This window comes from Pongo abelii, chromosome 7, assembly GCF_028885655.2.
Source record: "Pongo abelii isolate AG06213 chromosome 7, NHGRI_mPonAbe1-v2.0_pri, whole genome shotgun sequence".
Classification (NCBI taxonomy): domain Eukaryota; kingdom Metazoa; phylum Chordata; class Mammalia; order Primates; family Hominidae; genus Pongo; species Pongo abelii.
In genome coordinates, this window is record NC_071992.2 from 82,224,371 (window position 1) to 82,246,167 (window position 21,797).

General features: G+C 36.3%; 1 protein-coding gene across 27 annotated transcripts in view; it reads left to right on the forward strand.

The window, feature by feature from the left end:
• Window positions 1-21,797, forward strand: part of CSPP1 (centrosome and spindle pole associated protein 1) — a 136,407-nt gene that overhangs the window by 47,017 nt on the left and 67,593 nt on the right. For 21 of the 27 annotated variants that reach the window (XM_054561700.2, XM_054561698.2, XM_054561702.2 and 18 more), the window contains 5 exons: window positions 3,724-3,817; window positions 5,632-5,689; window positions 7,742-7,950; window positions 10,079-10,200; window positions 10,569-10,647. In XM_054561700.2, the coding sequence (XP_054417675.1) occupies window positions 3,724-3,817; window positions 5,632-5,689; window positions 7,742-7,950; window positions 10,079-10,200; window positions 10,569-10,647 (562 nt within the window). The remainder of the gene's footprint in view (window positions 1-3,723; window positions 3,818-5,631; window positions 5,690-7,741; window positions 7,951-10,078; window positions 10,201-10,568; window positions 10,648-21,797) is intronic. The other 6 variants (XM_054561703.2, XM_054561705.2, XM_054561706.2 and 3 more) reach the window with 1 other exon arrangement.

Here is a 21,797-nt window from a genome sequence, read left to right on the forward strand (position 1 = left end):
TACTCCTAGCCACTTAGGAGGCAGAGGTGGGAGGATTGCTTAAGCCTGGGAGGTTGAGGCTGCAGTGGGCCGTGATTGTGCCACTGTACTCCAACTTGGGTGACAGAGTAAGACCCTGTGTCAAAAAAAAAAAAAGAGTTAAGTGTCAAAAAAAAAACAAAGAGTTAAGTCAAGTTGGTTCATCGTATGTTCATGTCTTGTATATCCTTAATGAATTTTATTTGCTTCTATTGATTGCCTAGAGAGAAGTGTTGAATTCTCTATCTTGTCCTTCGTGTGAGGCCTGGAGTGCCAGAGGGATTTTCTTAGTGTTCCTGCACTTTCCCAGTTTTCAGCAAGACCTTCATGTCCTTGACAGTGAGGGTATCTCTCCCTTCACACTTCCCCCTTCTCCGCAGTATATTGCTGTTGATTGTTACTTGATGCTGGACTGGTCCTGTGCATCTGGGCCTCAGGGATGGGTCTTTCGCAACATTACTGTCCTTGCCCAGGATGATAGCTAAACTCTTCTTTGTGTCTGAGGAGGGTTTTGCATCAGATTTTTCACCAGATTTTTTTGCCCTTCCCCTAAGAGTAACAATCTTTTGCTGTATAAGAATGTGGGATACTGGGTCCAAGCTGATTTTCTGTCCCTTCACCAATAGCTTGCAGCTTTTGCTTTGTATAGTCTGCTTTGAAAGTCTGGAATGTGGGCCATGTTTTGTGCCTGAATGTCACAAAAGTATCTCTTTCAGGTCTTCTGTATTGTTTGATCCCAGTTTTTCTAGTGAACATTTGGAAATTGCATTCAGGCAGCAACTCCAGTGGGTCAAGTCTGGGCATGGTTTACTGAACAGATCCTTTGCTAATGGTCTCAAAAGGCTATAATCAAGGTATCCACCAGGCTGCCTTTTAACCGGAGGCTTGAGTGGGGAAGAATCTGCCTCTAAGCTAATTCAGGTTGTTGGCAGAATTCATTTCTTTGTGGCTGTGTGACTGAGGGCCCTGGCTTCTTACTGGATACCCACTGGAGGCTGCCCACAGTTCCTAGTGGCCATCTGCTGTTCCTTGCCATGTGGGCTTCCTCACCATGGTTACTCACTTTATGCCAGCAAGAAGAATCTCTGAATTCAGGGAGGGCCCAGTCCTTCTTCTAAGGGCTTTCACCTGATTATATCAGGGCCACCTAAGATAATCTCCCTTTTAATTACCTCAAAATTAGTTGATTTGGTACCTTAGTTACATCTGCAAATATTTTTCCATCCTTCCATATTCTATTGTATACAAGTAAGTTACAGGTCCTACCCATTCTCAAGGGGGGGGAATTATACAGGGATTCAGCTGGGAGCAGGGAACATAGCAGCCATCTTTAAAAAATTTTGCCTACCATAGTTAGATTTCTCTGTTACTAATGTTGCAATCTCACACATGCTCCTTAATATAGCAGTTTCTCATTGTCTGAACTAGTACCCCAGGTTTTTTGTCCCATGTCCAAGAAAATTAAGAAACATAGACAAAGGTGAGGTTGGAGCAAAAGTTTAATAAGTGAAAGAAAAAAAGCTCTCTGCAGGGAAGAGGGGAGTCCAAGTGGATGGCGGGGTTACAGCTGAATTAAAAAGCTTTTGTAAGAAACTCTTCATCTCTGTAGGAGTTTGAGAAACTTCTTTTATCAGTAAAGCTGTCTGTGCTACTCCCGCTATCTTATACAGCTGTGGGTACATCTTTAGGCAAGTAGAAATCGGCTTGTCTTGTTTGTATAACTGTGGGTTTGTTTTAGATAAGCCACCCCCGCCCCATCCCCATGCAAGTTCCCACCATGCATATGCCTAAACGGGGGTGGAAACTTTTTCCTGGGAGTTCACTAATTAGACAAAGAACAAAGAGCTCTGTGCTCTGTTTGCTTATCTGTCCAGGTGGACCCTGTTTGCTTATCTGTCCAGGTGCAGTCTGAGGTTTTTTTTTTCCCCCCAGGTTGTTTTATTTTTGCCTGTTGCTGTGACTTTTCAAGCAGGCTGCTTTTGCAGTCTGAATTTTTTCCCAAATGATTTTTCCTTTCCTTCTCCCTCACTAAAGACCAACTTGATCTGAGTTCAGTTTTAAGCTTAGCTAAGGACCTCTAGAGTAGCTTTCCTTTCAGAGAATAGTTTAGTCTTACTGCTACAGAGTGACCTTTCTGACATGTTGCCTGAAAGACCACCAAGAACATAGCTGGCTGGAGCTTGAATTTCGCTCCTTTGTTTCAGGTCTGAGAATTGTTCAGTTTACATATCCTTCTTAGTTTGTTGCCAGGCCAAATGGAATTTCACTCTATGAATGCACAAACTAGCACACTGCAAAGTCTGAAGGGACCTCCTGTTGATTTCTGGAGCTCTTTTTATACTTCCTATTGGATCTTTGCTCCATAACTTCTAGCCATTTTAGCCTTCCTGAATTTTGCTCTTTATCTACTCAATTTAGCTCAGTTTCCTGGCCCTCTTTGGGTTCTCTTTACCTCTTTACCTGTATCTGTGGTCTGGAAATTTCATTTGGGCAGAAATTGGGTGATTATAGGGCTCACCTCAATTACAGTTCTGCACTACCTATTGTCCAGTATCTGGAAAACAATTATTTTGTGTATTTTGCGCAGTTTTCTAGTGTTTCTGTTGTTGTTGTTTATTTGTTTTTTAAACAGTGTGAGGTTAAGTCTTGTGCTTGGTTATTATATCATGGTCAGAAGTGGAATGGGAATATTTACTTTTATTATAAAACACAGTTATTAACCTTAATGTAATTTGTGTTACCTCTATGGGAGCTTCACTTTTGCTGACATCTGTGCTTAATGGACAAACTGAGATGCTGTGTGCCCACTGATGGTTGGAGACCAATAATGAAGGCAGTACAGAAATTGCTGTTTCAATTGCATTCTTGATACCCTGTGATTTTTGTAGTGTTCCAGATCTTGCATATTTAGATTAAGAGGTTATTTTGTGGCATTAGCACAAATAATAATCTTCTCTGCATTCAGAATTTTTGATTAACTGGATTTTTGTATAAGGAATACCAGGGTGAGAGGTTTGTATTTTTTCCTGTAGAATTGAAGTTTTTTGAGCAGAGTGCCAGTTTGATTAGTGTATTTTATGACAGTTAATATTACATAGCGTACTGGATCTATTGGAGCAGGGAGAAGGGAGTTGGGAAGACTAGTTATTAGTTAGGAACTTATTGCTGCAATCCAGGTTAGATGTAGAGAGGACTTATCCAAGGTTAATGGCTCTGAGAATAGAAAGGAGGGGGCCTCATATGAAGTGAATAGAAGAGGACAAGCAATCCAAGTTATAGTGAGATTTTGAGGCTCCAGTATTGGGCCATTAGTAGAAAATGAAGAGGGGCAGTTGGTTTTGAGATGCTCGTTTGCAATTGAAATGTTAAATTTATAAGACTTATGGAAATTATTAATGGAAATATTATTTGGATTGTTAGAAAAATGGGGTTGGGATAAGAATATTCTGTTATTTAGGAAAATTTTTGACTAATGGTAGAGGCATGGGCATGATTACTGTGTCTTGTGTTTGACACATAGTAGGTACCCATTAATTACAAAAGAAATTGAAGAAGGACTGATTCATGTGATTTTTTTTCCTTCTATATTTCTTGCATATTAGTAATTATATGATACAGTTAAGATGGAGTTTTTAAGGACTTGACTTTCTAATTGCATACGATGCTTAAGAGTTAAGATTGTATTTTTCTCATACCACTATCTAGGAGGTGAAGATCGAGAACTTATTCAGAGAAGGAAAGAGAAATACAGACTAGAACTATTGGAACAAATGGCTGAGCAACAGAGGAACAAGAGACGGTAATGAAAGGTTTGCATTTAAGAGAGATATTTTGAGTTTAAAATGCATTTGTGTAAAATGACATGATGGTTAAATAAGGGGTTGTCATTCTAATACGATGTTTGATTTGTAAATCACTTATATTTTAATCTCTACATGCTAAATCAACAAGGAAAATAAATACTAAGAGAGTTTTTGTTTTTTGTTTTTTGTTTTTTGTTTTTTTTTTGGTCATAAGTAGCAAGTGAGAGTATTTATATATTCTGTAATAGCCCTTTTACTTCCCTCATTGATTTCTTCAGTTTTTGATTTAAGGTAGCATTTAATGTTATAGACATGCCCATTGGATTATCCCATATGTAGTAACAAATATAAAAGTATTTTTTTGCCATATGAAATGGTATGCACATACACATACATGCAAAAAAAAAATTGTATCCTATAAATTTAACATTTCCATCCCAAATGAGCATCTCAAAACCAACTGTCCCTCTTCATTTTCTATTAATAGCCCAATAATAGAGCCTCAAAATCTCACTATGACTTGGATTCCTTGTCCTCTCGTATTCACTTCATATGAGGCCCCCTCCTTCTTTCTATTCTCAGAGCCATTAACATTGGATAAGTCCTCTCTACATCTGACCTGGATTGCAGCAATAGCTTCCTAACTAATAACTAGTCTTCCCAACTCCCTTCTCCCTGCTCCAGTAGATCCAGCACACTATGTAATATTAACTGTCAAAAAATACACTAATCAAACTGGCACCCTGCTCAAAAATCTTCAATGGCTTCCTCAATTCTACAGGAATGGTAAATCACAAGTATTTATGTTGTACATAGGTATCATTGTTTGTAGTCTTTCTTGTTGAAATACCTATGAGATATTACAGTTTAAAATTAGGAATAGAGTTTAAAATTAGAAATTTTAAATATAGCTTAAAATTAGAAATTTTAAATATAGCTTAAAATTAGAAATTTTAAATATAGATTAAAATTAGAAATTACAGTGGCTCACGCCTGTAATCCCAGCACTTCGGGAGGCCCAGGTGGGCGGATCACGAGGTCAGGAGATCGAGACCATCCTGGCTAACATGGTGAAACCCCGTCTCTACTAAAAATACAAAAAATGAGCCAGGCGTGATGGCACACGCCTGTGGTCCCAGCTATTCGGGAGGCTGAGGCAGGAGAATTGCTTGAACCTGGGAGGCGGAGTTTGCAGTGAGCCGAGATCACGCTACTGCATTCCAGCCTGGACGACAGGGTGAGACTCTTGACTAAACAACAACAAAAACAACAACAACAAAATTAGGAATAGAGATCTCGTTTTGAGAGAATTTGAGACCTGTTATCTCTTAGTTTTTGCCTTTTTCCCTCTATCTCAGAGGAAGCCAATATCTACTGTTTGATGTTAGCTATCTTTAACGTCATTTTAAAAAAAACCCTATTATTAGGAAGTATGGTAGATATATTTAAATTTTTACCCTTCTTTTTGCTAACTGAAAATATATGTGTACCCTAAAAGAGGTTTTTTGTTTTACACGGTAAAGATTTTATTTTTGTGTTTTATTTTGTGTGAATTAGTCTTTGAAATACTCTAGGCATTGGCTTAGAGATATATAGTCTAAGTTAGTTATGTGTGAATTCTAGTTTACTTTGTATCAAGTAAAAAAATTTGGCTTTCAGTATTATTTAAGGCTGTAATGTCAGTTAAACGAATTACTTGTTTTTGTAGATGTATTGCATAGACTTTGTGTATAAGCTTCTTTCAGTGATGATTTATAATTTTGATAGTTTACTATATCTTTTTAATATGTAAAACTTTAATTTTGTTTAGAGAAAAAGATTTAGAACTCAGGGTTGCAGCGTCTGGAGCACAAGACCCTGAGAAATCGGTAAGGGTTTCTGGCATCTTTTAGTGTTTAATCTTTCATCAAATGATCCTCAAATGTGGTGGCAGGTGGGGATAGAGAATATTGGGAGAAAAAGAGAGTAGACCAATTTGAACAGTAATAAAATTAACTAAATTCATTTCTCATAAAGTGTAAATTCTCTTAACTGTTATTTCCTTGAGGTAATTTTTCCTTTTTCATTTGTGTGTCATTTTTTTAAAGTTTAAATTAGTTATCTCTGCTTTATTCACATGTACTATTCCATGGGAAAGTTATCTTGGTTAAATTTACAATTGATGTTAATATTTTTCTTGAATACATCTTGATCACTTACTTTTCTTATATTGGAGTGATTTCTGAGAAAACTGACGACTTTATTTTTAAAGCGTTTTAGTAATTGTTACTTATTGTAACATTAGAGAGATAATAATCTTATTTTTACTTTAATTTTGCAATTCTCATCATTAAGTGGAATGAATTACTCACATCATTGCAGTTGAGTAAGGAGGAGGTAATTTATTGTTTTTACCACAATTTATTTTTTCTGTAGTTGGTTATGTAGTATTTATTTCTAATACAAGTCTTGTTTCATCTTTGAATGATGATTAAGACCTTTAATTTCATTAAAAAGCTCATTCTTAAAAAGGATGCAGCAACTTAAAATTATTTACCTGTAGGCAACTTTTGATTTGCTTTTACTTATGCTGAGAATATATCCTGTGGGTTATCTGTTTGGAAAAGTTTCATATTGCACCAGCATCACTCGCAGTATGCTTCTAGGTTAACCTGATAAATCATTCCTGATAAGATAACCATGGTAGGAAAAAAAGAAGATAAATTTCAAAGCTAAATATATTTTCTTTTAGCAATCAAAAGTTTCCTTTTAAAAGGTGAGCTTTTTAACGTAATATGTTGGCATGTTAAATTTTGTATTTATGGTTACACTAGTGTGTGACAGACCTTATTTATCTTTGAATTGAAGCTGCTATAGAGTGTCAAGTTGATTTATGAGAATAAATAAGTAATTAGAGGCAACAGTTAGGCCTTTACTTTTGGGTTTACTTTTGATTTGCAAATCTTAGAAAAGGGCACATAAGTGACATTCTAAAGTAGAGATTAGCAAAGTGTGGCCTGTGGCCAAATTTGTTTGCTGCCTGTTTTCATAAAAAAAAGTTTTATTGCAGCACAGCCTTGTTCATTCCTTCACATACTGTTTGTGGCTGCTTTAGCACTATGGCTGAGTCTGCTCGTTATGAAGAGACTATGTAGTCTTGCAAATCTTAATCTATTTACTGTCTAGCCCTTTACAGAAAGCATTTGCTGACCCTGTTTTACAGAATACTTAGATAGCAGAAATGGCAATTAGAGAAGTAGCACAGTGTCCTAGTACATAGAAAGAATACTACAGGTATATTTAAAATTAATATCTGACTCTAGTCTTTGCTTAATTATTTACTAATAGTGAGACCTTAGGTGATATATTACTTCCCAGAGAGCCTCAATTACCCATTTATAAAGTAAGCATTAGATATTCAGAGTCTGGCTGGGCACAGAAGCTCACACCTGTAATTCCAGCACTCTGGGAGGCCGAGGTGGGCGGATCACTTGAGGCCAGGAGTTCGAGACCAGCCTTGCCAATGTGGCGAAACCCCCTTCTCTACAAAAATTAGCTGCGCGTGGTGGCAGGTGCCTGTAACCCCAGCTACTCTGAGGCTGAGGCAGGAGAATTGCTTGAATTCGGCAAGTGGTAGTTGCTGTGACCTGAGATCGTGCCACTGCATTCCAGCCTGGGCGACACAGTGAGACTCTGTCTCAAAAATAAATAAATCAATAAATCAGATAGATAGATAGATATTCAGTCTTTTATAGCTGTAAAATTCTGTTATTCAATAAATAAATAAATAAAAATAGATATTCAGAGTCTTTTATAGCTGTAAAATTCTGTTATTCTGTGACTGTCTTAAGTGCCTGCTGGGATAGGAGGTCTTTTGAGGTCCCTTCCACCTTTAAACTTATGATTATATGTAACAAACAGATTTTTTTTCTTTATTTTAGCCTGATAGACTAAAGCAGTTTAGTGTGGCACCAAGACACTTTGAAGAGATGATACCACCTGAAAGACCCAGAATAGCTTTCCAGACACCTCTCCCTCCTTTATCTGCCCCATCTGTCCCACCCATCCCATCAGTTCATTCCGTTCCTTCTCAAAATGAAGATTTGCGCAGTGGACTCAGCAGCGCCCTTGGTGAAATGGTGTCTCCCAGGTGCTTGTTTAAATGTTTTGTGTTTGGGAATTAGGTAAGGTATTGCTATATTTTATGTTTAGAATGATATGCTGAAGCGGATGACGTTATTCTTCAGAGATTTTGTACAGTTAACAGTTTTGTGAAATAAGTTCTCTTGAAATTTTTTTCTCTGCTATTATAAAAAAAGGGAAATTCTTAAAACTTTTTATTGTTTAAAGATGATTTTGTATCTTTAGAATGAATTACTAAGTACATTTTAGTATTTATTTAGTTTTGGGTTGTATTTTGAGATGCCTGTTTTTGATATCTTTTAACATATAAAAGTTGTACATTTTTTTCAATTTTGTTCTTTCCACTTGGCAAACATTGAATTCTTCAGTTTGTGCAGAAAAAGTTTCTAATGTGGCTCTTTTACACGTATAATTTTATTTTAGCTTCTGTTTCCTTCAGCTCATTCTCTGTGATTACTTATGGGCTGTGTAACTCAAATGCCTGAAATAAAAAGTGTTGAGATTATAAAACCTGTAATTTAGGTATTGGGGTAAAGATTTGATTTCTATAGGTGAAAGGCATCACACTATAATAGAGTATACATAAAGAAAATCCTGTTGTTAACACTGATATTTTCTGGGCTATACTTTCTTCTTTGTAGGGCCTGGGCTTATTTTTTGTTCACTGTTAGTGTATTAATTATAAAATATATTTAAATTTAGAGGTGTTTTTCTTAACTTTTTTGAACATTGATATTTTCTGGACTATATTATTTCAGTAGAAGTTGGTCTTTTAGTTACTAACCAACTGTAGAAGTGTGTTTACTGTACTTATCAGGGTCTTTGTGTTTTTCATCTGATGGCTTCCTGACTCAAGAATAGGAGGGATTGGAATTAACAGAGCATTTTATGGTGGTCTCAGCATTGAATTAGGGATTGAAATGGTTGGCTTTCCTATCTGGATTTTGGGCAAACCACACCTTTGTTGAACTTCAATTTTCTCATTTGTAAAAGTGGAGTAGTATTATATTTTTTTCATGTTTACAATTATAGGGTTGTGAGGATTAGCTTGTATAAATCTCTATAAAATTTGATTTTATGATAATTACAGCTCCCTTTCATAACAGTTATTTGACATTTTTGTTGATGTATCTTTGTTGTGAGGATGGTATAAGGGTTAGACACATTGAGTGGCTAGTAAATGTGAAAGATATTCCCTACTGAAGAGAACTTCAGTGCCTTCTTAGTTCTTTGGAATTATTTTAAAGTATATGACAAGGGAGAACCTGTTAAGATACATACAACAGTGAGAACATCCTAGAATGCTGCCATCTCTTTCTATTCATTTAAAGGAATTTGCCTTTGCCATTTTTACTACTGAAAAATATTGCATTGGTAGCAATACAGAGATATTTCCTAATCAGTAATGAAGTGCTAATGTAGAGGTTTTTAGAAGTTTTAAATTTACGAAATACTAAAGATTATGTCAATACTTTACTGTTGGTATTTAAGTTGCTTTTATTTTACTATTAAGAAATACACTCGTTTCCTCAGTCAGACTGAACCATTTGTACTCACACTGTTTTGTAACTCTTTGCCTTCTCTTTCTGGATTGTCCTTCCTCTAACACACACAAGCTCACTCCAGTAGCATGGCTTAAGCGTTGCCTCTTCTGGAAAGCCTTACATGTGCTTTCTTTCTCTCCCTCATGTGATTTAAATGTCCCTGCTCCTGTACCTATAGCAATCTGCATTTTTTGGGCTATATTACTATTTAATTTAATTTGCTTGTACTATTATTAATTATTTAATTTGCTTGTACTTGACTGCAGTTGTTTATTTTCATGTTACTCCTGAGGGACAGGGACCATGTCTGTCTTTATTTGATACTGGCACATAGTGCCTATTGGATATTAATTGATTGAATATTAACCCAGGTTTTTATCTTACATAAATGTACCTGAAACTGTGAAATCCTATGTAATAGTATTTGCTTTTTGAGTCATAATTTTTGATGAATGATTGGAGCAAGATGGTGACTTTTTCTAAAGTAGTGATAGGATTTTCAGTACTGTTTTTGCAAAAGAGTAATATCTTGATTTTTTACAAAATTGCAATGAAATATGAGAGGAATTTTTCATTTTTCTTTTCATACAGGATTGCACCTCTGCCTCCACCTCCCCTACTACCACCTTTGGCTACTAACTATCGAACTCCTTATGATGATGCATACTATTTTTATGGGGCCAGGAATACTTTGGATCCCAGTCTTGCTTATTGTAAGTTATCTATAGGGTATGCATTTTCTCCCCGCTTGGCTCAATAAGGAAGATTGTTTTTTTGTGTAAACAAAAAATATCTAAATGAGAAAAGCACAACTTTGCTTAATTCAGATGTTATATATTGACTTAATAAATGCCCTATTTTAAAGCCCAGTTATATTTTATAGTTATTTCCTTTTCATCTTGGTTTAAGAAATAACGATTGTGTTTTCTTATGTTGTTCTTTGCTAACTTCTAGCCCAGAAGGAAATATTGATGGTTTTCTCTACGTAACATTTTGATTATGTACCTTTTTCTGGAGGAATAAATAAAATATTATTAAATGATTATTCTAAATAAACGTTTTTTTTTGTTTTTTCTTTAAGATGGTTCAGGAATGATGGGCGTACAGCCTGCAGCTTATGTTAGTGCTCCTGTCACCCACCAACTAGCACAACCTGTTGTGTAAGTTATTAGTAATTTTTTCCCCACTTTTATTTTGTAAAGATACACATAACCTAAAAGCCACCATCCTAACATTTTAAAGTATACTATTTAGTGGTATTTAATATTTTCATAATGTGCAACCATCACCACAATCCATCTTCAGAACTCTTTTCATCTTGTAAACTGAAACTCTATACCCATTAAATAATAATGGTTTACCTCCCCATTCCCCTACCTCCATTCTCTGGCAACCACCATTCTATGTCTCTGATTTTGACTACTCCATGTACCTCATATGAATAGAGTCATACAATGTTTATTTTTTTTTTGACTGGCTTATTTCACTTTGCATAATGTCCTCAAGGTTCATCCGTCTTTTAGCGTATTTCAGAGTTTCTTTCCTTTTTAAGGCTGAATTATAATCCATTGTAATTGTATACAACATTTTGCTTATCTAAAATCTATCCATTTATCCCTTAGTGGACACTTTGGATTGCTTCCACATTTTGGCTATTTGTGAATAATGCTGCTGTGAACATGAGTTTACAAATATCTCTTTGAAACCTTGTTTTCAATTTTTTTGGGTCTGTACCCAGAGCTGGAATTGCTGGGTCATATGGTAATTCTATGTTTAATTTTTTGAAGAACTGCCACACTGTTTTCCACAACTGCTATACTTTTTTATATTCTCACCAATAGGGCACAAGAGTTCCAATTTCTCCTCGTCTTTGCCAATACTTATTTTCTTTTTCTTTTTTTTATAGTAACCATTCTGATGAGTATAAGATGGTATTTCATTGTAGTTTTAATTTGCATTTCCCTAATTATTAGTGAGGTTGAGCATCTTTTCATATGCTTCTTGGCCATTTGTATATAATCTTTGGAGAAATGTCTTTCCAAGTACTTTGCCCATTTTTGAATTAGGTTGTTTGTTTTTGTTGTTGAGTTTCCAGAGTCCTCCATATACCCTGGTTATTAATTCTGTATCAAGTATTTGATTTGGAAATATTTGCTCCCATTCTGTCTTGATACTGCCTTTTGATGCACAAAATTCTTAAATTTTCATAAAGTCCAATTTGTCTATTTTTATTATTGTTGCCTGTGCCTTTGGTGTCATGTCTGAGAAATCATTGCCAAATCCAACATCCTGAAGCTTTTGCCCTATGTTTTCTTGTGAGAGTTTTATAATTTTAGGTCTTATGTTGAGCTGTTTGAGTCATTTTGAGTTAATTTTTTTTATGGTATTGCATAAGGGTTTGTCTTCGTTATTTTGTATGTGGATATTCAGTTTTCTTAGCTCCATTTGTTGGAAAGAGTATCCTTTCTGCATTGAGAGATATTGGCATTGTTGTTGAAAATCATTTGACCAAATATACGAGGGTTTATTTTTGGGCTATTTACCCTTTTCCCTTGGTGTGTATGTCTTCCTTTATCCCAGTACCTTAGTGTTTTGATTACTGTTGCTTTGAATGTTTTGAAATCAGAAAATGTGAGCGCTCCAGCTTTGTTCTTTTTCAATATTGTTTTGGCTATTTTGGATCCCTGGAGATTCCATTTGAATTATAGGATGAGTTTTTCTATTTCTGCAAAAAAGTCATTGTGATTTTGGTAGTGAGTAGTGAGTGTATTGAATCTTTGGGTAGTTTTGACATTTTAACAGTGTCATGTCTTCTGATCCATGAACATAAGATATATGTCCCTTTATTTATGTCTTTTAAAATTTCTTTCAGCAATATTTCATAGTTTTCATTGTATAGGTATAGGTCTTTCACTTCTTTAGTTAATTCTTAAGTATTTTATTCTTTTGGATGCTTTCATAAATGGAATTCCTTTCATAATTTTCTTTTCAGATTGTTCATTGTTAGTGTATAGAAATGCAGCTGATTTTTGGGTATTGATTTGTATCCTGTTACTTTACTGAATTCATTTATTTTAATAGTTTTGTTGTAGAATCTAGGATTTTCTGCAAATAAGATGGTAACATCTGTGAACAGAGATAATTTTACTTTTTCTTTCTGATTTGGATACTTTTTATTTATTTTTCTTCCTTTCTTTTTTTTTTTGAGACAGAGTCTCACCCTGTCACCCAGGCTGGAGTGCAATGTTGCGATCTTGGCTCACTGCAACCTCCGCCTCCTGGGTTCAAGTGATTCTCCTGGCTCAGCCTCCTGAGAAACTGGGATTAAAGGCGTGCACCACTATGCCCGGCTAAGTTTTTGTATCTTTAGTAGAGATGGGGTTTCACCATGTTGGCCAGGCTGGTCTCGAACTCCTGACCTTGTGATCTGCCTGCCTCAACCTCCCAAAGTCCTGGGATTACAGGTGTGAGCCACCACACCTGGCCCCTTATTTTTTTTCTTAATTACTTTCTTAATTACCCTGACTAGAGCTTCCAGTACTATGTTTAATAGAAATGGCTAAAGCGGGCATCCCTGCCTTGTTCCTGATCTTAGGGGAAAAGCTTTCAGTCTTTCACTGTTGTGTATGATGTTTGCTGTGGGTTTTTCATATATATATATATAGCTTTTATTATGTTGAGGTAATTTCATTCTATTCCTAGTTTGTTGAGTTTTAATGATGCAAGTGTTAAATTTTGTCAGATGCTTTTTCTGTATTGAGATGATCATGTTTTTTTTTCCCCCTTTATTCTTTTAATGTGGTATATTGATTGATTTTTTTATGTTTAACCATAACCATCCTTGTTTTCCAGGGATAAATTCCACTTAGTCATGGTGTATAATCATTTTAATATGCTGCTGGATTTGGTTTGCTAGTATTTTGTTAAGGAATTTTGCATCAGTGTTCATATGTAATCTTGTTGTAGTTTCCTTATACTGTCTGGCTTTGGTATAAGCATAATGCTGGGCTTATAGAAGGAATTAGGAAGTGTTCCCTCCTCTTGAACTTTTTGAAAAAGTTTGAGAAGGATTTATATTAGTTCTTCTTTAAATGTTTGATAGAATTCACCAGTGAAACCATAAGGTACAGGGCTTTTCTTTGTTGGGTGATTATTGATTACAGATTCAGTCTCTTTAGTAACTAGCTATATAGGTCTATTCAGATTTTCTTTTTCTTCATGATTTAGTCTTGATAGGTTTTTATTTCTAGGAATTTGTCCATCTCATCTAGGTTGTCCAATTTGTTGGCATATAATTGTTGATAATATTCCCTTACAGTCCTTTCTTATTTTTAAAAGATTAATAGTGATGTCCCTTTGTGAATTTCTGATTATATTTTATTATTTATTTATTTATTTATTTATTTATTTATTTATTTATTTTTCTGACCTCATTCTTCCCATTGCAGAATTCCTTTTTTTTAATAGAAGATTCAGAGCCTTCTTGTTGGTCAGTGTAGCTAAGCATTTGTCAATCTTGTTGATCTTTTCAAATAACAAACTATTGGTTTGGTTGATTTTTTTTTTTCTGTTGTTATTCTAGTTTCCATTTCATTGATTTCTGCTGTAATCTTTTAAATTTCCTCCCTTCTACTTACTTTGGGTTCCGTTTGCTCTCATTTTTCTGGTTTCTAGAGATGAAAATCTAGATTCTTGATTTGGTATCTTTCTCGTTGTTTGGTATATATACTTACAACTATAAGCTTTCCTCTTAGTACTGTTTTAGCTACATCCTTTAAGTTTTGGTATGTTGTCTTTTCACTTTCATTGCTCTCAAAATATTTTCCAGCTTTTTAAAATTTCTTCATCAACCTGTTGGTTATTTTGAAATGTGTTGTTTAATTTCCACATAATTGTGAATTTCCCAAATATCCTTCTGTTACTCATGTCTAATATAATTACATTGCAGTTGGAGAACAAACTTTGTATGATTTCAGTCAGTCCTTTTTAATTTATTGAGGCTTATTTTAAGACCTAACATGGTCTGTCCTGCAGAATGTTCCACATGCATTTGAGAAGAATGTGTATTGTCCTGTTGGTGAGTGTATTATTCTATAAGTGTCTCTTAGATCTAGTTGGCTTATAGTGTTATTTCTTTTATTTCCTTGTTGATCTTCTGTGTAGTTGTTCTGTTATTAGAAGTGAAGTATTTAATCTCCAACTGTTACTTTGTGTGTGTGTGTGTGTGTGTTCTGATATACAGTCTTGCTCTGTGTGTGTGTGTGTGTGTGTGTGTGTGTGTGTGTTCTGATATACAGTCTTGCTCTGTCACCCAAGCTGGAATACAGTTGTGAGACCATAGTTTGCTGTAGCCTCAACCTCCTGGGCTCAAGCAATCCTCCTACCCCAGCCTCCTGAGCAGCTAGGACTACAGCCGTGTGCCACTGCGCCTGACTGATTTGTTTATTTTTTGTGGAAACAGGGTCTCCCTGTGTTGCCCAGTGTGATCTTGAACTCCTGGCCTCAAGCGATCCTCTTGCCTCAGCCTCCCAAAGTACGAGGAATACAGCCATGAGCCACCACACCCGGACTCCAACTATTATTCTTGACTTGTGTATTATTCTCTTCAATTCTGTCAGTTTTTGTTTCGTTTCTTAGGTCTCTCTTTATATGCATATATTTATAATTGTGTCTTACTGAAGATTTGACCCTTTTATTAGTGTCAGAGATTCTTCTGTGTCCCTGCTAACAGTTTTTGTCATAAAGTACTTTTAGTTCTAATATAAATGTTGCTGTTCTGGTTTTCTTTTAGTACTGTTTGCATGGTGTATGATTTTTCGTATTTACTCTCAATTTATTTGTCTTTGAATCTAAAAGATGTCTCTATGTAGACAGAATGCAGTTACTTCCTGGTTTTTATGTTTGCCATTTTCCAATTTTTTTCTATATGTCTTATGTCTTTTTATTCCTCTAATCCTCCTTTATTACCTTCTTTTTCTTCTTCCTTTTTTTTTTTTTAAGAGATAGGGTCTCATTCTCTTGCCCAGGCTGGAGTGCAGTGGTGTGATCACAGAGCTCACTGCAGTCTCAAACTCCTGGGCTCAAGCAATCCTTCCACTCCAGTCTCCCAAGGAGCTGGAACTACAGGCACATGCCACCACGCCTGGCTAAATATTTGTATTTTTTGTAGAGACAAGGTTTTGCCATGTTTCCCAGGCTGGTTTCAAACTTCTGGCTCAAGTGATCCCAGCCCCACAAAGTGCTGGGATTACAGGCATGAGCCACCGCGGCCAGGCTCTTTTTTTTTTTAGACGCAGTCTCGCTGTCGCCCAGGCTGGAGTGCAGTGGTGCGATCTCAGCTCACTGCAAGCCCCACCTTCTGGGTTCATGCCATTCTCCTGCCTCAGCCTCCCGAGTAGCTGGGACTACAGGCGCCCGCCACCACACCTGGCTAATTTTTTGTATTTTTAGTAGAGATGGGGTTTCACCGCGTTAGCCAGGATGGTCTCGATCTCCTGACCTCATGATCCACCTGCCTTGGCCTCCCAAAGTGCTGGGATTATAGGCATAAGCCACCGCGCCCGGCCTATTAGTTTCTTTTATGTTAAATATTTAATAGCATTCAATTTTGATTTTTTTGTTGCTTTTTGCATAATTTTGAGTTGTTTTGTGGTTTCCCTACAGATTAAAATTAATATCTTAATTTAAAATAAATGAGTTTAGATTAAGGGCAACTTAATTTCAATGGTACACAAACCTTTTCTCTAATATAAGGTCATTCCTTTTCCTCTACTTGATGCTATTATTGTCATACAAATCACACTATTATACATTTAAGTCTCTCAGCACAGTTTTATAATTATTGCCTTATGCAGTTGTCTTTTATTTATTTATAAATTTATTTTTTGAGACACGGTCTTACTCTGTTGCACAGGTTGGAGTGCAGTGTCATGATCATGGCTCATTGCAACCTTGAACTCCTGGGCTCAAACAATCTTCCCGCCTTAGCCTCTTGAGTAGCTGAGACTACAGGTGCATACCACCAATGCTTAGCTAATTAAGAAAAAATTTTTTTTTGTTTTGTTTTGGAGATAGGGTCTCACTCTGTCACTCAGGCTGCAGTGCAGTGATATGATCATAGCTCACTGCAGTGTCAAACTCCTGGATTTAAGGGATCCTCCCACCTCAGGCTCCCAAGTAGCTACTACTCCCACTACGCCTAGCTAATTTTTTATTTTTTAAATTTTTTGTAGAGATAGACGTCTCTCTGTGTATCCCAGGCTGGTCATGAACTCCTGGCCTCAAACCACCTTGGTCTCCCAAAGTGCTGGGATTATAGATGTGAGCCATTGTGCCCATCCATAGTTGTCTTTTAAATCAAATAGAGAAGAATAAAGTTACAAACGTCTTTACATTTGTAATATCTTTTATATTTGCCCATGTAATTATCTTTACTGGCGCTCTTTGTTTGTGCTTACTTCAATTGCTGTCAAGTGTTCTTTCATTTCAAGCTGAAGGACTCCCTTCAGTGTTTCTTATAGAACAGGTCTCTTAGTGATGACTTCTCTGAATTGTATTTAATAATGTCTTAATTTAGCTTTCATTTTTGAAGGATAATTTTGATGGTATGGAATTGTATTGGTTGGCATTCTTTATCTTTTAACACAATATGGCATCCCCTAGCGTTTATGGTTTCTGATAAGCTGTTAATCTTACTGAGGATCCCTTGTGTGTGATGAATGCTTATTCTCTTGCTTTCAGGATTTCTCTTTGTCTTTATCTTTCAGCTGTTTGGCTGTATAAGTGTGGATCCCTTTGAGTTTTTCTTACTTGGAGTTTGATGAGCTTATTGGATCTGTAGATTAATATTTTTCATCAAATTTGGGAAATTTTTGCCCATTATTTTTTCCAATATTCTTTGTGTCCCTTTCTCTGTGTCTTCTCTTCCTGAGACCCCCATTGGTACACATTATGGTGTTTTACAGGATCTCTGAAGCTTCGTTCATTTTTCTTCAGTCTTTTTCTTTCTGTTCTAGACTGGGTAATCTCAATTGACCTGTCTTCAAGTTCATTGATTGTTTCTTCTGCCTGCTCGAATGTGCTCTTGGCTCCCTTTTCTTTTCAGTTATATTTTTCAGCTCTCATTTTTATTTGGTTCTTTTTAAAGTAATTTCTATCTCTTTGTTGTTAATTTTATTTGATAAACATTGTTTTCACAATTTAATTCTTTTTTTGAGATGGAGTTTCACTCTTGTTGCCCAGGCTAGAGTGCAGTGGCCTGATCTCGGCTCACTACAACCTCTGCCTCCCAGGTTCAATTGATTGTCCTGCCTCAGCATCCTGAGTAGCTAGGATTACAGGCATGCGCTACCATGCCTGGTTAATTTTGTATTTTTACTAGAGACGGGGTTTTGCTATGTTGGTCAGGCTGGTCTCCAACTCCTGACCTCAGGTGATCTGCCCGCCTCTCAAAGTGCTGGGATTATAGGCTTGAGCCACTGTGCCCAGCCACTTTATTTCTTTAGATATATATTTTTTAGTTCTTTCAACATATTTCTGATAACTGAATAAAAATCTTTGTTGATTAAATACAAGGCATGAGATTCCTCTGAAATTTTCTGTTGACTTCTTTTTTCCCCGTATGTGTGGCTTATAATTCTCTATTTCTGGTATGAACATTTAACATTGTACATCTTCGATCTGAAAATTTCCTTCTGTTTCAATTAGCACCAGTTTATTTAAAAATATTTTTCCTGGTGTTAAATATTTAGGAAATATTTTTTTTTAAACGAACACACAAAGTCCAAAACAATGGAAAGCAAAAGAAATTCAAAAAATTGTTTTAGAGAACAGCATTTAGAAAAACAACATCATTTAAACATTCAACAAATCTATGTACAATGTGCCAGAAGCTGGCAAGGAGCATGGCTGCGGAAGAGTCAGGTAAAAGGTTTGTCAACCTGAACCTCCACAGGCTGTATTTACAGTCAGATAGGTATTCAGAAATGTGTATCAGAACATGCACTTTCCCAAGGGGACAGCTGGCATCTACTTGAAATGGGCATCAAGAGACCACCAAATGTTTACAGTTTCTGTGGCCCGTTTAAGTGTAAAATGCGGAAGTGGCTCTGTCCCCCCAGAGTTAAGGATTTGCTACACTGGTCCTCTGGAAGCATTTAAGTAGAAGAAAAGGCTTGTAGTCAGAACCACTTTAGTAATCGTTTTCTGGTCCTTGGACTTTTCTGTTCTGTAATGCTTGTAACAATGAATATGGTGTTGCCAATATAGTCTGATATCTTCGTTGATCTGTACTTACTTTGTGGATGGTTCTACCTGGGGTTGCACTGGCACAAACAGAGCCAGAACACCGGACTTTCAAAAGACCATTTTGACTTCTACAGTGTCCACACACATGAATTTAAATGCGCTCGTAACTGGTTAATTACCATGAAGTAAGTCTAACTTCCACTTAATAAAAGTTTTTGTGTATCTGCTTCTAAAAAAAAAAAAAAAAAAAAAAAAAAAAAAAAAAAATAATTCTCTATTTCTTTGCAAGTGTCATAATTTTTTTTTTGAAAACTGAACATTTAGGAAACATAATGTGGCAGCTGTGGAAATTAGATTCTTCTCCTCCTTGTGGTTTGTTGTTGTTGTTTGTATTTTGTTGTTGTTGTTTGTATTTTGTTGTTGTTGCTGTTTTGTAAGTACCCTTTGTAAAGTCTGTATTCTTTGTCATATGTGGCCACTGAAGTCTCTGTTAGGATAGCTTAATAGTTCATGATTAGACTGAGATTTCTTTAAAAGCTTTGACCCAATAAACCTCCCAGCCTATGCCAACTGGTTCTGTATGTGTGTGCTGGGGCATGCCTTCAGTACCCTGGCAATTTACATTTTTGTTTTAGCTTTCACATCCCACTTGCACAGGGCCTCAGTGCCAGCCAGAAATGAGAGGTGTTCTCAGAGCTTCCTCAGGCATCCATATAATTGCACATGCATGTGGCTTTCTAAATTCTCAGGAATATGTTGGAGCTTTTCAAGACCCATGGGCGTGTTATTTCCCAGATTTTTATTTTAATTTTATTGGTCAGCCTTTTGCTTGCCCTGGCTGGTATCACTGTTTTAGATAGCTATGATGTTAAGTAATTACTGCTGATTGTTTTCTATAAAACCCCAGGATAGTGAGCTCTGAGTCTGGCAAAATAAAGATAGGCTCTGTGAATGGGGCTTTTCCTGGGAGCTGCCAGACGGGTCAAAAGTGAGATTTTTCTAGAGATTGGATTTTTGGGGAATTCCAGACCTGTTCTACCTGTCCAGTGGATACTAGATTACTGGTTTTCACAGCAACTGTCTTTGGGCAGCGTTTGGATTTTAAGTTTATGATAGAGCTAAGGAGAAATTGAAAGGTAAAGGGCAAGTTCAAATGCCACAAAGTTTGCTTTTCTTACTGAAAATCAACCTTAACAAAAAAACAAAAACTCTCCTGGGATTGTTCCAAGCCTTCCATGAATTTCCAAATTACTTAGCTCAAGCTGCTATAACAAAATATTATAGACTGGGTGGCTTAAACGACAGACATTTTTTCTTGGTTTTGGAGACATAGAAGTCCAGGATAAAGGTGTCAGCAGATTTGGTTCCTGGTGAGAGCCCTTTTCCTGGCTTTGTCATTGTATCCTCACGTGGTAGAGAGAGCAAGGTCTCTGGTCTTTCCCCCACTCAATTTCACGCCTCCCAATTTTTTCTTAAGTACACTTAATCTCATCACGAGGACTGTACCCTCCTGATCTTATCTAAACCTAATTACCTCTCATAGTCCCCAGCTCCAAATACCATCAGAATAGTACACAGGGCTTTGATGTAAGAACACAATTCAGTACATGGCACCAGAATTATTAAAAAGTTGGTTTTGACAATTTTGACTCATGTTCTCATTGCTTTAATGGAGTAGCAGGTTTTCTTAAAGTTCTTATTCTGCCATTCTAGAAGTGCTTTCTATAAATCAGTTTTAGAACATTTTCATCCCTCCAATAAGATCCTTCGTGCCCATTTATAGTTAATCCTAATTCCCATCCTCAGTATAGTTGTTTTTAAGTTCTTCTCTGTTAAATTTTTCTGAAGGCCACATTAAAAAGTGTAAACTTGTTATAGAAGTTAGATAACTGAGTGACCAGCTGAATTATCTTACAAACCAATGACTTTCAAATATTTCTGTTTGTTTCCAAGCATTTTAGCATGAGAGGTGGAAGGAACCTGTGACTCTGTTAACTATTTTGATGTACACACAATCTATCTTCTTTCCATTGACTTTATTAATTTAGCACGCTTTAATCTTTGTATCATTTGAGAGGATGGTAAAGATTTTGGTTAGCTTTAGTCTTTCATAAGGATGGGTGTGTTATATTTCTAGGGTAACCACTAAAAGTATAGTAACAAAAGGTACAACTTACTACAGTAATAGAGGAAAAAATTCAAAAAAGAAGAACCAAAATAGAATTGGGAAATTGTTTTATTAACTGTCTGATCTTTTTCAGCTTTGGTGATGGAATAAGTTAAGAATTTGTTGGCCGGGTGCAGTGGCTCACACTTGTAATCCCAGCACTTTGGGAGGCCGAGGCGGGTGGATCACCTGAGGTCAGGAGTTCAAGATCAGCCTCGTCAACATGGTGAAACCCCATCTCTACTAAAAATACAAAAATTAGCTGGGCGTGGTGGCACATGCCTGTAGTTCTAGCTAGTCGGGAGGCTGAGACAGGAGAATCACTTGAACCTGAAAGGCGGAGGTTGCAGTGAGCCAAGATCATGCCACTGAACTCCAGCTTGAGCGACTAGAGCGAGACTCCATCTCAAAAAAAAAAAATGCTTCTTGGCCGGATTCAGTCTTAAACAGGCTAATACAGAGTGTGGAGTGAAGGAACTCTCCGGTTACTATTATGAGACTTTCATAATCTTGATACTTAAACCTAATAAGACCAGTATGAAATGGAAAATTACAAGCTAGTTACACTCATTAGCACAGACACAAGGATCCTAAAACTGAACCTCAATGTATAGAGAAAGGATTATTGATCTTGAATTAGAATTACTCTCGAATATAGGATGATTAAATGTAGTAGAGTATATCAGTTAAGAGCATGGACTTTGTAGCCTGATTGCCTTGGTTTGAATCCTGCTTTTACCATTCATTAGCTTGAGGTGTATTTCTTACTTCTATTCCTTGTCCATTAATTGGGTTAATAATGGTATCACCTCACAGGGTTTTTCTGATGATTGAATAGTTAAAATATGTAAAGTGTTTAGGACAGTGTCTGAATACTGGAGCCTATTGGTGTTAGAT